Genomic DNA, 17,269 nt, shown 5'->3' with positions numbered 1-17,269 from the left:
TATTATTTGACTTCTAATTAATATCTAAATAATCAATATCTGTTCAGTTTGTAACAAACACTTGCACCGTGTCTACACCGGAAGTGACGCGGCGCGTCCGGTGTGGACAAAACTTAAAATTATAATTGGTTCTAATGCGTTCTATTGTCTCTTGTTGCCGTGCCGCGCCACATCCGGTGTGTCACGGTGTTAGGGACAAAGTGTAGACTTTAATGTCAAATATACTTTAAAATATATTTTTATATTCCTATATTTTTCAGAATTCAAATACATTTGCATTTCTTGCATTTCTTATATGAACAAACATTTCAACAAGAACATATTTTTAAAACAGAACATAAATCAAATTTAAATAGATGTATAGTAGATGTATAATTTTAACAGACATGATAAACACTTAACTCTCAACTCAACTTTATTTATATAGTGCTTTTTTTTTTTTACAATTTTCATTGTTACAAAGCAGCTGTACATAACACATATTTATGGGAGGCAAATCCTGCCAAATTTAAATAAATAAATTAAACAATGAAAATGAAAACCAGATTAGCAATTTCATTATACACAACTGCGCGCACAATATGTGCCAAAATGAAAAATAAAATGAAATTATTTTATATATAATTATTTTCATTTTTACACTGACAATGCGTTGTCCCTGTCAAATTGAAAAAGAAAATGCAATTTGTGATTTGACATTTAATTTTCACTAAAATCTCGAGGCAAGACTGCCAATATGAAAACGAAAAGGCAAATGTGAAAAAGAAATTGCAAAAACATTTTTACAAAGGTTTTTATTAATGTTCACGCAATAATACTGACACAATTCAAATTAAAATGTAAAGTTTGATTTTCATTTTATTTTCTCCTCTCTTTTATTTCATTTTCGTTTTCGTTTTCTTGTTCAAAGTCATGCAAATTACATGTTAATCAGTGGGTGTGGATGAGCGTCTGCATTACTGGGAACGCCCAGAAAAACGTCATATCCGTTTATTCAAACGAACGTGTGTCAGGCGCTTGGCCTTAGCTCTTTGTAATGATCACGGTGACTGTGCCTGGTGCAATACCGAAAAGTTGTAGTGTGGTGTTCTGCATTTCTGATAAGTTAACACGTCTGAACAGACGAACAAACTAAAGCATTGGAGAGCCCTGTATCTCTAGCGTGCCCTGAAACATGCCGGAGTGCGATTGTCCCCACTCTGCCGCTGACCTGCGCTCACACTGTACATTACCATCCGCACCCGAGCACGCTATCATCATTACACTGTGACTGCTTTTAAGAAAACATAAACAAAGCGATCTTTCTCAGCATAATAGAATCCATCGTAATGTTCGGTTTGAGGTTAATAAGGTGTGTTTAACTTCACGCGCGTGGTGCGCAGACCAATTCGCTTACACTATCATCATACGAGAGCGGCTCATACGTGTTTAAATCAGCCCCGCATACTTCATTATGATTATGAGCCAATCGTTATACGAAGCGCTGCACTATGTTATGAATGCATGTTTTAAATGATGCGCCTGTTTAAATTTCTCCTTGAAGTTCAGCTGTCATAGCAAAAAACATCTAATAACGCACAGTTACACATAGTGTACACAGTTACACATAGTGTAACGCACAACACTATGAGGACAACACTAGAGGTCTGCACGGGCTTTAAACGAAAGCCCGAACCCGGACCGTACCCGAGATTGTTTAACCCGACCCGACCCGGCCCGACCATTACAGTTACATTTTAAGCCCGAACCCGAAGTGCGTTTAACAGCAAGCTTTGTTGAAATGTGCTGCATTTTATGATTGCTTGCGATGATAATTAAACAAATAGCTACATGTAGGCAAACACAGTTTCATCAAGGCACGGCGGCCCCCTCAGCAGTGAACACACAAGAAAAAATAAGAAATACCACAGACTTACCAATAACTAAACTTTGCTGTGGGTGAACAGGTGTAAAAGTCAAAAATCATTTTTGATCCCTCTGGAACTGTTGGTTTAAGCGCCGTCCTGCTCTGATTAAAAGTTAGCCCAGCTGCACTGAAGTTCCTCTCGCTGCTGCTGCTAACGTTACTTACAGGGATGCTGAGGACACTACGGGCCGGTCTTGACAGTAATGACAAGATCATAATTCTTCCAGAGTGAAGCTTTCCCTGCATCATTTAGAACTATACGTTTTCCATAGCTAATATTTTGCTTTATCGCACTCTTCTTACCATCACCTGCTGTGTCGTGACAACGAGGACAAGAGCGGGTGCATGTGCGCAGAACAGTTTATGCGAAAAGTGTGTGTTTTCTCTCGTGTTTTTTTTGTGGTCGCAACGCAGCAAACACTCAAGCACACGCCACGGCACGCAAACTTGTTTGTATATAGCCTATATATTTTTTTAGTTACAAACCCGACCCGAACCCGAGGCTATTCATTAAACATTAACCCGACCCAAAGCCCGCGAGTTTTTCGGGCCCCGTCGGGCTCGGGTTGGGTTGCAGACCTCTATGCAGAACACCACACTACAACTTTTCGGTATTGCACCAGGCACAGTCATCGTGATCATTACAAAGAGCTAAGGCCAAGCAGCGCCTGACAAAGTCTACACACGTTCGTTCGAATAAACGGATATGACGTTTTTGTGGGCGTTCCCAGTAATGCAGACGCTCATCCACACCCACTGATTAACATGTAATTTGCATGACTTTGAACAAGAAAAAGAAAATGAAAACGAAAAAGAAAATGAAATAAAAGAGGAGAAAATAAAATGAAAATCAAACTTTACATTTTAATTTGAATTGTGTCAGTATTATTGCGTGAACATTAATAAAAACCTTTGTAAAAAATGTTTTTGCAATTTCTTTTTCACATTTGCCTTATCATTTTCATATTGGCAGTCTTGCCTCGAGATTTTAGTGAAAATTAAATGTTAAATCACCAATTGCATTTTCTTTTTCAATTTGACAGGGACAACGCATTGTCAGTGTAAAAATGAAAATAAAATAATTTCATTTTATTTTTCATTTTGGCACATATTGTGCGCAGTTGTGTATAATGAAATTGCTAATTGGTTTTCATTTTCATCGTTTAATTTATTTATTTAAATTTGGCAGGATTTGCCTCCCATACATATTGACTATAAGCAAAACAATTAAAGTTGTACCTCCAAAAACAAGAAAAAGTTGAAAACACAGAAGACAGACATACCCACATACAAAACACTCCACACACACAATATGCACACGTACTAACACACATAGACACACGCACACGCACACACACACACACACACACACACACACACACACATGTCTGGTTCATTATCTCCGTGGGGACAGTCCATAGGCGTAATGTTTTTTATACTGTACAAACTGTATATTCTATCCCCTATCCCTAACCCTACCCCTAAACCTAAAGATCATAGAATACTTTTTGCATTTTTAGATTAAAAAAAAATATTGTTCTGTACAATTTATAAGCTTTTTTGCCCATGGGGACCTCAATTTTGGTCCCCACGGTGACACGAGTCCCCATGTGTTGGTATGCATTCAGGTTTAGGTCCCCACCGGGATATACAAACATGAACACACACACACACAGACAAGTACGCGCACACACACAGACACGCACGCACACACGCTCAGTGAGAGCACACATTTAAGATAAAGGAGAAAAACTCTTAACTTTCAGTCCAATTTTATCAAGTATTTTTCACAAAAAAATACTCCATGTCTTCCTGGAATGAAAAAACAAAATGTAAAGGGCTCCCTGGAACCTTCCAGGTGTTCCATGATACTGTAAAGGGCCATTTCCTTGTTCTCTTCATCCACTGCCAATGCTGGGCAAAAGGGGCACTATTTAAGGCTGCAACAGTTTGTACACCGTTGCAGCTAAGGTATTTTTTCTCTCTAAGGGGCCATTTACACGAGATTAAAAAATGCATGCGTCTTGGCCGTTCGTTTAGACGGAAACTCATAAATAAATTAGCTATGCATTGAATAAATAATCAAGAAATAAAAAACAGTAATAAAGATAGACGTAGCGGCTTCGCCGCAAAGCCCTTTTACAACGCCCTATCTAAAAAGAAAGCCGTGTGTCTGCAGAAATAAATCACACAAAAGAATTAAATACTACAACGATTTTAAACTTTAAAGGGGTCATATGGCGTGAACACGTGTTTTTCTGTGTCTTTGGTGTGTTATAAGTTGCCCATGCATGTATTAGACACGTAAAATTGCAAAAATTAAAGTGTCGGAACAAAATATGCATTCTATCTAAAAACGAATGCTCACCCAGACCTGCCTGAAACACCTCGTGTAACCACACCCCAACAAATCTACATCAGTTCGTGGTATGAGTTGACGAAGACCGCCCAAATATATAGGTAAGTAAGGTGGGCATACCGGTTAGTACAATTGCTTTAGAACCTGATGTTCCAAATATGGTAAGAAGCGTTACATTTCCGTTACACGGTTGCAGTATTCGACCAATCACTACACACTGGTTAACTGGCCAATTATAGCACACCTCGCTTTTCAGAGCGATGAGCTTTGTTAAAAATCTGCATGTTTTAGAGAGGCAGGACAAAGAGGAAATACAAACATGCACTGTATGTGGAAAATACAGTGTTTTTAACCTTAAATCGTGTATTCACATTGCATTACATCTAAAATGATCGATAATATTCGTTTTAGCCGTGTCATATGACTCCTTTAATTATAATATGTGAAAGATGTGCACATAATAGTTGCGATAAACACCTAACTTAATATATAAATTGATTTTTCACAACATATAAACAAAACTGGACAGAACTCACCCTGCTCTCCGACCATGCTGTTAATGCGTGTGTCCAAAAACGCGTGGTGCTGCCAGCCCGCCCCTTCCGGCTTGAAACTGGTGGTCTGGATCCTGTGTTCTAAAATGAGTGGCTGCGGGCCTGCAGCTGGATACTATTGGTGGTCAAAGCTCTCTTCTGAATTAATCTGTCGTTCTTTCTGCTCATTCAACTTTCTTGTGCTATCTGTCTGCGTGTCTACAAATAATTGATATCTGCTCATAGTTGACCTCTCTGCCACTGCTGACTCTATAGCGGTCAAAGCTAAACCTTCAAAGTCCAAACCTTCATCTACAGTTTCACTCAATGAAAGCTCTGAAGGTAAAATGTCAGATCAGTAGCCATCTTAGCCAATATGTCTTCACAAGGTCCAACATTGACACAACCTGCCAGTGACTGGCAATATAATAATTTAGCGTGTATTTTCTGAGATAAAGGTCATTCACAGACATGCGGGCAAAATGCACAATTCCGATCAAACTCTACCAAAGTAACATCTGACTCGACCTTCATGTAATCAATTACAATTCATTCAATGTAGCCTATATTCTCTTTTTTTCCTATTTTGCAAATGTTAATTTTGGACCCTGTCTCTTTTTTATGTAATTTCTTCAAAAGCAGCTTTCAGCTTCAGTTTCTGGTGGTTTTGTCCAAGTGTGAAATACTGTTTCTTGTTACAGATTGTGATGGATGGAAAAGGAGAGCTGACAGAACCCAACTCAAAAGCACAGCTTACTCAGCTCTGGGCAAAAACTCAGCCAATCTTCTCACTCGTGCACCACCGGTTCAGCCCGTGCACGGGCGCATTGACTGGGCTGCAAAATATGGAAGTCACCGGTAGTGCTTGTTGAGCTTCCATGCCATGAGGACTAAGGCCTGTTCAACACTCGTGAGAGAAGCAGCTTGAATAGGTCTATATCACCTTAAAACATCAGGCCATTATTCGCTCAAATGTGTTGCGCAATTAAGACACAAATCTTTATTATTGACTCAACGTTTTCAGTTACGGATTTTTTCTTGAGTAGACTACATAAATATCCCGCTTATTTTTTATGCCATTTTTAGTATGCAGTTTATAAATGCATTTCATTTTTATTTTTTATGTGTAAATGCGATTTATGCTGCAAGGATGTTTTTATTTACTTATATTAAAACAGCCTTTTACCAACAGTCTTTACTATAAGCAGTACAGAGACCTGTCACGTGAACATATGATGTGATTTGGTTCACCCAAGCTGAAATAAAGACTATTTTGTAGGTATTTTAAAGCATTTTAATTATTAGACTGCTGATGAACCATTTGAACATTCAGAAATGTTATTGTACATGTTATACAAAAAAACATAATTACATGCTTGGGTTACATTTTAGAAGGAAAATGATTTTCGTATTTTCTGTGTATCATGACTGCTGTGGTTTCTGCAGCATCCCAGCTCCAAGCTTGGCCACCATCAGAATACTGCAAAAGATTTTCTCTTAATTATTTCAAGCTTTAGAAATGACAGAAACATTACATTAAGAAGCATGTACTTGATTTGTATAAGGAACAGACTGGGGAGGTGCAATCTTTTCACCGGCTGTCAGTGATCAGTGAGCTTGACATGAGTCAAGCTACGACTAATCTAAACTTTCCAAACACTCTATTAAGGTGAAATATTACAGAAATGTTAATTACCTGACTCCAGCAATGAGACCAGCTGGCATGATTTTGCGTGAATTATAGAATCTCTTTCCCATGACCGCAGCAAGAGTCCCAGAAGTGGCTGTGAAATGAGTGATGTTCAGTAAGTCCTGCTGTGTAATCTGTTTATGTGTTTATACAAGAAATTCACTTCATCGTGAATATGTGTGGAAACGGCAAACCTAAAGACACCCAAATATTTCTGGGATCTTGGGATATCTGGTAGGCACCAAACCCAGCCAAACCCCCAAACAATAGCCCTGCCGCCAGGGATGGAACACTGCCTGTAGGAAAAATGAAAAAAAAATACCAAATTAAAAATCATTTAATGAAAAGGTAAAACATGACATCAGTGACTATTACATACTGTACATAGCAACAGCAAGATCTAATCCCCTTTTAAAACACAACACAATGCATTACAGCAAGAGTTTTTACAGACTCTATAATGCTCAAAACAGACTTTTCTCAGATAGAGGTATTCGGATTAAATTTAAGAAAATTACAATTAATTTTACCTTTTAAGTATAAAGTTATTGAACCACATTTAGGGCTGCATAACGATTAATCACGACTACTCGTTTACATAATATATGTTGTTGTACTGTGTGTGATAATTATGTATTTATAAATACACACACAGATTCATGATTTTAAGAAAAAAATATATTTAATATTTATATATAATATAAATTATATATATAAATATAAAACATATCAAAAGTTACATATTTCTTAATTATATACAGTACATGCATGTACGTGTATTTATATATACTGTACATAATTATCATACGCAGTACACCAACATATATTATGTAAACAAAAACGTTTATTCTGCAAACGATTAGTCGCGATTAATCGTTATGCAGCCCTAGATTGATGTTGCACACAAGTAAATGGGGATCAATTAGAAGATCTGGATGTTAATGGACAGTAAAGTAAAAACAAAATGAAAAGATAAAAATCTTTCTAATTCTAAGGTATCAATGGAGCAACAAATAAATTAAATGGGGAAATTAGGTATGAAAACTAAATTAATGCTGAAACAATATTCATCCTTTAACAGCACAGTCGTTGTTTTAAAGGGCTTTAAGCCCTTTAGGGGGATAAGGAACTTGAATCCCAGTGATAGCATTTTACTTATTTGACAGTTACTGTATCTGTGTAATCACCACTAACAAAACAAAAAATATATATCCAACATCTTAAAACTAAATAAACTACATTTTTACATTAAACGAGCTCAAGCAAGTTTAGCTGTTATAACGTTACCTAACAAATCATGTTGTCCTGCTGTAAGTCGTTAGCTCTTTTGTGGTTTTACCCTGTCCATTTCTTACGATACCGTCTAACGTTAGTCCAATCTATAATGCACTTAAGATTTCACGAGCTTTCATTACCTGCTTTGATATATCCTACAACTCCTCCAGATGCCACGAGTGCTGCATATCCGTATCCAGTCCAATCCACAGCCATCATACACACACACTGACTGATAGCATACAGAGAGAATGTGAGCCGTTTATAAAATCAGACCTGTGTAAAAATGACAACTGCAGAACTATTCATCGAGTGTTAACACTAAACATGAAGAGACGCCTCCGCAGACGCGATAATACTCTCACACTGATAACGCTACAAACAGACCTGCTGACATTCTTACGCCAGAAACTTAAGTGTCTGTGCGAATTATTCGTCTTAGTGAGGATCGCTGAAAATGGTTTTCGAAATGTTTTTACACACTGCACTGGTAAACGGCAGATGATCTCAGATACGTGTTTCCATTGACGTACTTTTAAACCTGCGGTTGCCGTGGCTGTAACACCTTATAATTGTGTTCCGTGTCCTCATGACATTAATCAATGAAATATGAACACCATGTAAAAAATATGAATATGTTCATACTCGCTATCTTATGCGTGCCTGTGTCCTTGCTGATGCGCGTGCTCGCAATTTGTTTATGACGTCACCCCCAAAGACCGCTAAAACACACGCACAACGTCCTTGTCATTGTGAGTTGACTTATGGGAAATGAAGTTTATTTACAATAAACGTTTTTTAATTTCATTAACGCTAAATGTATTTTACATCATGTTGTTGTTGTTCTCGTCATTATAATCTATGGATTATAGAATAGAATATCGTATGTAATGCAATATCTATCAGTTAGGAGTTCTCAATATCAGCAGGGCTGTGATTAGGCCAGATGCAATCACAGCCGCTGAGCATTTATAGAATAATTATGAACTAATAATAAACCAATTTCGGAACTATATTTTATTTTCCAACACAGACATTATGATTAGGAATGTTGGGATCACAGCTGTCATGTTGAACATGGGCAACTAATACTGTAGTACTGGTTTAAAATGCTCCGCATTTCCAAATACCATCGGTAGATGGTGCCAGATGACCAGACAACAATCGTTTTGACTTCTATTACCAGACTTTTGGTTCTCTGACGATTGGCCTGGTTTTTTTAAGTTCAGTGTAAAGTATCGTGTTTAGTAATTAATGCTGTCATGGGTGAAAATTTTCGTCTGTAATATTGTTGCAATAACACTGCATGGTTATCACACTGTTTTAAACTACATGAGTTAGCTATAAGTAAAATACAGACAAATGTATTTGTGGGATCATAATGGTAAACGTGATATAAATCAGTAAACAAAGTATCCGAAGACAAAGGTTTTTAGCTTTTAGAAAGAGATGATGCCGGGCTTTCGTACAGAAGGGCATATTCGCTTGTCCAATGGGAGGCGCCAGAGGACAGCAGGTTATTCAGAGAAAGTGTACTCCAATATTATCGCAAGTAGGCTATACAGTACGTGTCTCTCACTATACAGGCTTGTCACAAAAATCAAACCTGATTCAGATTTAAATAATTCGTGTACATATGCGTGTGTGCATATGCATTTCTGCACATTAAAGATTTAAACAGGAGTAAAAGTTGGTCGGTGACAGATGCAAACAATCTGCCCCCCACACACAAAGTAACTCACTGTCTAAAACAAAAATCACAAAAAACATCTCAGCTCTCTCTGAGTCTGTCGGCTAAGTACTTAAATTCACTTTTTAATTGTGTGCGTTTTAGTAAAAATAATGTTGAGTGCAGTAAATAGCCTAGCCTACCATTAAATTAAAATTAAAAAAGATTTTTCTACAGTACTTAATCTGTAAACGTTCATAAATGCTAACTAGGCATTTAAATAGTTTTACAATTTTGAAAACCGCAACTTGATCAGCGCCTTAGAGCTCCACGTCGATATAACAATATAAAGGTTTTTTCTTTAGCAGGAATCGCAACACTTTTTTTACTCTTTCCAGGTGTCCTTGTCTTGCACGTGCCCATAACAGTGCGCATGCGCCGTGAGGTGGTACTCTTTTTTATGGCCAGGTGAGTAGATTTTGCTCAGGTAAAGTGGTATTTTGCTTAAGGATAGAAGACCAAATGAGCTAACACTGTGTGATGTACCAAATTCAGAGAGAAGACACAAGAATGTCACTTCTGGGCAAAATGGGAGACTGGCAGGTACGTTCTCTTCCTAATAAGGTATACGAGCTTGAAGGGGCACGCTTTTACTTTTGCATAAAATTACGTTTTTCGTAAGGTAAGTAAAGTTTTTCCGTACAGTACGATTTTAAACCAAGTGAAAATAATCTACGACTGTACGGTTTGTGTTTAGGATTATAAAAAATAACAGAGACAACAATTTGATTGTAGACATTTGCGAAACAGCGGTGAAAAAATTATTGTGATCAGATTCGTCTAAAATATGACAACCCTAGGTCACTGCTCGGAGAAACTAAATGTGCTGTTGTTTTATTTATTTTTAGACAAACGTCACTAGGCTATATATTATTACAACTTTATAACTAAATTTCGTTCAGGCCTGGCCTACATAATTCTAAGCGTGTTTCCCTTACATAAACGTTTCATAAAATGTCGCTGTATTTAGTAGGCTAATAGTGTCTGTATCTTTTCTGTGAGGTATTAAACTCTGCTCCATTACAAACACAAGCAAAAAAAAAGAAAAAAACAATTAAAAAACAGAAATCGATTGAATTATGAAATATTATTATTATTATTATTGAATACATTGTTTTTTATCACAGTGAGGATTGCCAGTTAGTGCTGTACCAACATGTTGATAACAATCAAAACAAGTTTTGCTTTTGTGCAAATGGTTTCAATGATGGACCCCTAATCAATAAATAGCAAACAACAAAATAACACACCCATTAAATTCTATTGCGCGTTTCTCTGCCTCTTTTCATTGTCATTGTGTCTTAGTTTCTTTCGACCTCTCATTAATGACAACTGGACTCACCCCACCAAAAATGGTAATAGAGATAAGAGAGGGACAACGCCTTAGACCCGGCGACCTGTCTCCTGACCTCATTCACATTTAACAAGCCATGTTGTTGTGTTAATTATTTACATTTATCAAATTGCGCAGTTACAAGTCTAAATAGAGCTGTATACCTTCTCCAGAATCGACCACTTTTGCATAACAGTATTCGGAGTGTTTTACAGGCCGAGGTTCACTATAGGACTAAAACAACAGTTTACAATTACACGGCTTAAAATGGTGCCCATTGAAATACATGTATTTATGTTTCGGGTTGAAGTAGTTTCGTATTATTTAAAATATTTTGTACAAATTATTTTCTAACACTTGAAGCTATTGTATGAATGCGCGTGCTCTAAAGCGTGTGACATAAGATAATCATAGCCTTAATATTCGTCACATGTTTTTCCATGGAATTTACAGTATTTCTGAGTTTTTACTAATAATTCCAATGCGAATCAATCCAATCCAGTTTTTATTGTATAATACGTTTCACAGTCAGGAGCTCTCACTCACGACTGTGAACCCCTTTTACAATGATCTTTTGAAATACAAATGAAACCATGTAAACGTAGCCTATTCTTACTGGAATTCTCGTTGCAGTTTCTATCTGTGTATATTCATTGGCTTTGGTCTCTTGATATGCTAATGAGGGTTATTACAGTAGCTCGCGAGTCTTTTTCTTCCACCATTAGAGGGAGATCTGAGCGCGCAGCTCAAGCCCTCTGCACTGTGTCAAACTTAAGAGAAGGCGCATTTCATTCTATCCTCAGCCAATGAAAATGCTTTGGAAGTTAACTGATAATATTAAATATGAAGACTGCGAGGTAAGCGGCATAACCAGACTTTTTATACAAAATTTTGCATGATATTTACCAGCTTGTTTTACCTTTTTTTTTTTTCCCGCAGTCAGCTTTTACTAAATACTTTTTGCGGTGTGTGCGCTATTTCATTTATGATAAGTGCTTAAATACATCTGCAAAGTTGCATGCTTCAAGACACGTTTAAGTTTTTCAAAATAAGTAAATAAATACAACAAATAAAAAGTATAATAATAGTAGGCTATTCATAATAAAACAAAATTATCATAATTATTTTTGTTATTATTATTAGCCCTAAATACACACTTTAGAATAACATATTATTTTTCAATTGCATTAAAAATAAGTGACGTTGTAATATTGAAAATATTTTATTTTATATCGAAAGAGACAGGAAATAATAAACTTACCAAACACAGGTTTGGTAAACAGAATTAAAAGAATCGATTCTTTAGAATTATTTTTTTCCTGTAAAAGTCCTTCATGTCTTTTCCCTCTGATTTGTTTGTGATGAATGCAGTAATATATGGGAGTAGTTTCAGAGTGGCGAAGCCAGTAAAACGTGTTTTTGCATGTTTCCGAAGATTGCACAGCCTTTTAGCAGGAAAGACTTGCCATGTCCTTGTGGTTTTCTCTTGCGTTGATCGAAATAAATACGCTTATAATAATCGCATTGGAATTGAGAAGGAAGTGTGTACGATGAGTGCTAACGCCTAAAGTTTGTTGTGAAAATTCACAACAAACTGAGCTGCATCGGAGTGTGTTGATGTGTCGTGGCCGTGACTAAACTCTTGGTGAGGGATTCTAGTGGGCCATGGAGCACGAACACGCGAACACTAATATGAAAAATAACGAGGGAGACGAGCATCCCGTGAACAGCAAAAATGTACCAGTCCAGATGCCCTCAGCGTTTGCTGTATTTTCACCAGAATCAGAGGTGCACATTGTTTCCTTCCTTGTGTTCTTCCCCCTTTCGTTCTCTCTTTCTTTCACTTTTGCTTGCCCTCGAACCTTTTAAAATGCCAATCCCCCCCCCCCCCTCTGATTCGTCAGAGGCTGGAGAATGTCCCTCTTTTTGTCTCTCTCTCTCGCTCTCCCTCTCCCACTCCCTCTCTCTCCTCATCTCTGATTAGATATACCGATTCCTCATTCAATGGACGTCATTTAGTGCAGTCTGCCTTGAGTTGCTTTCTCGCTTCACGCTCGATTTCCTACCATTCTTCCCTTATTAAGTATTCGTGTAATATTAATAGTCATGAATATCTACTATTAGGAGTGCAGGGAAAGAGGCAGATCTGTGCTAACATGAGCTCAAACAGGGGAACAGCTTACTGACAGAAGCAGAGGACGCCAAAAGGGATCTAAGAAACTTTAGAGAAAAGCACTGAGCTGATGAAGAACAGTGGGAATTTACCTAAATTCTGATGGATTATCGTTTTATTTGAACACTGGCCACAGACACGTCGTGTTGCAGTTTATATCATCTTGATATCATTTGCTCGTTCATTTTTGTTTTGTACCATCGAAATTCTTGTCTTTTGAAATCCCCCGGAATCTTCGCAGATGTTAGTGCACAGTTTTTCCGCGATGGTGAGTGACTCGGGGTTAAAGATTCGAGGACTGCGCTTAGCGTTTACTCTCCGATTATTTGATTTTGTTTGTATCATTATGCCAGCTGTTCTTGGTATAGTGTCAAACGCTATAACAGAGACTTTATACTTGGTGTAAACTCTTATTTTTACTTTGCCCCGCAGTGGGATATGTAGTTGCTAAATCGCTACAAATTGTTTACTTGGAGAATGCAAAATAACGTATATTGAGCTACGTGTTGTTGTAATTTATATTACAATTACTGCTACTGAGCGAATACAAGACTTGTTCGATTATATAATAACTCAAATTGCAAATTGCTTCCATTAATTTTTTAAAAAGAACGAGTAAAATAATAATTATTATAGTCTAATAGTAGGCTAGTAATAATAATAAAACAGCACTAAAATGGTATCTTTTTCTTTCCCAAGGATCGCCACGACGGCACCAGCAATGGCACAGCTCGGTTACCCCAGCTGGGCAGCGTGGGTCAGTCTCCGTACACCAGCGCTCCTCCACTCTCCCACACGCCCAACTCAGACTTCCAGCCGCCATACTTTCCACCACCATACCAGCCCATTTACCCACAATCTCAGGACCCTTACTCTCACGTTAACGACCCGTACTCCATCAACTCTCTGCACGCCCAGCCGCAGCCGCAGCACCCGGGCTGGCCCGGCCAGCGACAGAGTCAAGAGAGCAGTCTGCTGCACCAGCACCGCGGGTTACCACATCAGCTGTGCCGAGAGTACCGCAGAGAAGTGCTGCTGCCGTCGGGTCACGGCATCGAGACCGGACTCACGGATTCAATCCCTATACATGGAATACCTCACTCTTTAGAAGATATGCAGGTGAGGCGAAATTATTTAAGCCTATGATTTAACATGCAGTTTTATTTATTAAGTAATCACGGCCATTGCTTAGATTTGCTGCTATTGGTAACAATGCAGATATTGTACATTTTTTTGGTTAATTAAATACTGCAGCCACATCTATTAAATAATGTCATGTTTTACGTAATTGGTTATGCGGAATACTTTGGGATTGTGTTTTTTATGGTATAATAGTAAAATGTAAAACGTGACGGTGTACATGAGCAGCAGTTTTATATCACCGACGAAGGTAAAATAACTTTTAAGATTTAATTGGAAATTGCGCTATTTTATGCTGCTATTACATTGAATGCTAGCCTTTATGGCATATGATAAACACTTTATATCGTTTGTAGAATCAGAAATATGTGTATATATATAAAAGTAACACTAACTGTACAATTACATTTAGTTTTTAATTTGTAATAGCCTACACATAATTCATTGTATCCATTATTGTTAATTTTTATTAATACACCATTTACAAAGTGACAAAGACTTGGTTTCTGGATGTCCCTCTTTTTTTAACGAGTAATTCAATTTTAGCCTATACCTGCTGAAGACATCTTGGAGAATTACAGTGAAAAGAATACATAGCGAAAATGCTCTGTTGCACCAATTGCACGTTAATAGGTTTCCGCTGTTTAAGTCTTTAGTAGTTAAAGTGATAAATTATTATTATTTTTCCCACTACATAAAATGGTTGGATGTAATCTTAAAATTTATTATGGAAATATTGTGATCATTTAGTTTTTTATTTCATTTTCTTTACAAACAGTACGTATTGTCTAATTTATTTCATTATTAATTTGTTGTTTTATCTTTGCAGCACGTTGAAGATCAAGGAATTCACATCCCAGACCAAACTGTAATCAAAAAAGGTAAGCCGAGCATGCCTTCACAATATTGCATGCAGCTCTCCGTACGTAAAGTCTATACACGTCTATCCTGCTGGTTAATTTGTAGGCCTGGTAAAGATAATGCACAAATCTGTTTAATACAATTTTCCACATCAGGCTCCATACAGGTATCAATGTGTTTTGATATGGTGGTGCTTGTTTTATCGAAGCTTGCTCTGAGTAAATGTCATTTAAAAAGATAATGTGAAAAAACGCATGACGTTTATGTTAAGGATTCGAACTTTGGTTACCATAAACCAACAATTATATTGCGTGTCTCAGTCATTTTGTACATCTGAATACTTTTTTTGTTTCATTTGGTCGAAGAACGCTGTAGAAAAATGAATGCATATAGTAGGGTTCGAACTGTTTTGTCGTTTCAAGTGCGTTGCGGTAAGATGAGCATTACTTGTTTTTTTATACTACGTGAAAAATTTACATTTGTTTCACCGGGTATATGCTCAATGAACATACACCTGATAATTGCGATCACACAAATTCGTTTATCTTCTCTTGTATGGATTAGTCTCCCATGCGCTATTAATGTCACTATAGTGATCTATCCAAAAGTCCCTGCTCTTTTGTTTCCGGGTAGCACATAAAAAAGCAACGGGCGCTGCGACAGGATAAGGCCTGGACACTTATGTATGTGCGCACTCGTTTGTAAGTTTAATTTGGTGTGTTTTTTTTATTTGTGCAAATCATTTGATGCACTCCACGACTGATTGGTGTGGATTGGTTATGAGAAATAATTGCAATTCGTTAGGAGCATTGCGTTGGCTATAAATTATTATTATTTTGTTGAATATACCTTTACCAACATTAATGTTAATTATGCCACCTTTCGAATGTCTTCACTCAGTTTTCTGTTTTATGAAGTTTCATACTCATGTGTAATATGTGTCACATTTTATTGACTGCTGCACTGTGCAGTCAGTTTTAAACGAGAGGCAGCGATGTGCATGCTCGACTGTCATCTTCTCTGAGTTTGGTCTGGAGTCACCATTGTGAAAATGTGAAATATTTGATGGTTAGGCCACTTCATTATCCGGGGCATATTCCAGCAGTTACATTCACGAGCTGAATGAAAAGCTATTGCTGTGGTATCTATTTTCCTCCCCCTCTGATAAGACCATATTGCCTTTGATTCCACACAGGCGTGCGAGATGATGTGCATATAAGCGCATATGTTTAATCTTACTCAATAGCTGTCTGCTGCATAGCAATTCATCTTTTTTTTCCATTAGGTTGGTGCTGTAGACTGAAATGGAGGCCTAATCATATTTTTTTCCAGGTCCTGTCTCCATATCCAAGACCAACATCTCTGCAATACCGATAAACAAAGACGGGCTTTTTGGCGGTGTGGTAAACCCAAACGAAGTGTTTTGTTCGGTTCCGGGTCGTCTCTCACTTCTCAGCTCAACCTCAAAGTACAAGGTCACGGTAGCGGAGGTGCAGAGACGTCTCTCTCCGCCTGAGTGCCTAAACGCCTCTCTACTCGGTGGGGTCTTGAGGAGGTGAGTTAGACTTACATTACACAGACCAATAAATACATATACATGTTACCAAGCACGTTCCGTTATCAAACCCACCGAAGTGGTACATCCCATTCGACTTATACACCAATAGACAAAACAGTGAATCTTGCATTATGATGCATTATGTTGGTAATGGGCTACCCAATTACATTGAGCGCTTGTTGTCACCACGAATTAACTCTGGCCTGTGAAAATTTAACATCACGCGATGACAGGGGAATACAAATATGACAAACTGCTCGATAGAATTATAAAAGGTATTTATTTGAAATATCGTCACATTTTCGTTTTGCTTTTACCATTTAAAGTTATCCGGAGATAATTTAAAACGATAGATGTTGGGGACACTACTCAACTTGATATTCTTGAAAACCCCGGTCCTTATTTTACTTACGTAGCCTATCGATGAAAAATCGATGAATCACGCAATGACATAAAATGGCTAACAATTTAACAAGCAATTACACTTAGTAACATTTTTGTCATTTCCTCAATAGAGCAAAATCTAAAAACGGCGGAAGATCTTTAAGAGAGAAACTTGACAAAATCGGATTAAATTTACCAGCAGGAAGACGCAAGGCCGCCAATGTTACCCTCCTGACGTCACTGGTGGAAGGTAAGTTTCCCGAAGAATTTATGCATATGATAACGCAGGTGTTTAATGCGGCTACATTAAAGCGATTCTAAATCAGGA

General features: G+C 37.5%; 3 protein-coding genes across 11 annotated transcripts in view; 2 read left to right on the top strand and 1 right to left on the bottom strand.

Annotated features, from left to right (window-relative positions):
- mak (male germ cell-associated kinase) overlaps positions 1–5,945 on the top strand; it is a 36,466-nt gene extending 30,521 nt beyond the window's left edge. For 3 of the 4 annotated variants that reach the window (XM_057322865.1, XM_057322866.1, XM_057322868.1), the window contains 2 exons: positions 5,045–5,140; positions 5,500–5,945. In XM_057322865.1, coding sequence (XP_057178848.1) covers positions 5,045–5,140; positions 5,500–5,660 — 257 coding nt within the window. In that variant the 3' untranslated portion in view covers positions 5,661–5,945. The remainder of the gene's footprint in view (positions 1–5,044; positions 5,141–5,499) is intronic. The other variant, XM_057322867.1, reaches the window with a different exon arrangement.
- Positions 5,946–6,069: 124 nt separating this feature from the next.
- tmem14ca (transmembrane protein 14Ca) lies at positions 6,070–12,179 on the bottom strand. Of its 3 annotated transcripts, none has more exons than XM_057322876.1 (5): positions 12,087–12,179; positions 7,904–7,995; positions 6,683–6,784; positions 6,495–6,582; positions 6,070–6,278 (listed from the first exon to the last, which is right to left on the bottom strand). In XM_057322876.1, the coding sequence occupies exons 2-5, from the start codon at positions 7,980–7,982 to the stop codon at positions 6,221–6,223; spliced, it is 327 nt and encodes a 108-aa protein (XP_057178859.1). In that variant the 5' UTR covers positions 7,983–7,995; positions 12,087–12,179; the 3' UTR covers positions 6,070–6,220. The 3 variants fall into 3 exon arrangements, with proteins under 3 accessions (XP_057178859.1, XP_057178856.1, XP_057178857.1); XM_057322873.1 differs by lacking the exon at positions 12,087–12,179 and adding an exon at positions 8,409–8,509; XM_057322874.1 differs by lacking the exon at positions 12,087–12,179 and adding an exon at positions 8,297–8,411.
- tfap2a (transcription factor AP-2 alpha) overlaps positions 9,911–17,269 on the top strand; it is a 37,849-nt gene continuing 30,490 nt past the window's right edge. The window contains exons 1-5 of one of the 4 annotated variants that reach the window (XM_057322872.1): positions 9,911–10,035; positions 13,698–14,117; positions 14,968–15,019; positions 16,332–16,554; positions 17,073–17,191. In XM_057322872.1, the coding sequence (XP_057178855.1) occupies positions 9,973–10,035; positions 13,698–14,117; positions 14,968–15,019; positions 16,332–16,554; positions 17,073–17,191 (877 nt within the window). In that variant the 5' untranslated portion in view covers positions 9,911–9,972. Of the gene's footprint in view, positions 10,036–11,387; positions 11,683–12,285; positions 13,267–13,697; positions 14,118–14,967; positions 15,020–16,331; positions 16,555–17,072; positions 17,192–17,269 lie in introns of those variants that run through there. The other 3 variants (XM_057322869.1, XM_057322870.1, XM_057322871.1) reach the window with 3 other exon arrangements.

The sequence above is a fragment of the Triplophysa rosa genome, linkage group LG23 (assembly GCF_024868665.1).
Source record: "Triplophysa rosa linkage group LG23, Trosa_1v2, whole genome shotgun sequence".
Classification (NCBI taxonomy): Eukaryota; Metazoa; Chordata; class Actinopteri; order Cypriniformes; family Nemacheilidae; genus Triplophysa; species Triplophysa rosa.
The sequence above is the reverse complement of the archived record's forward strand: the minus strand, read 5'-3'. Positions and strand labels throughout refer to the sequence as shown.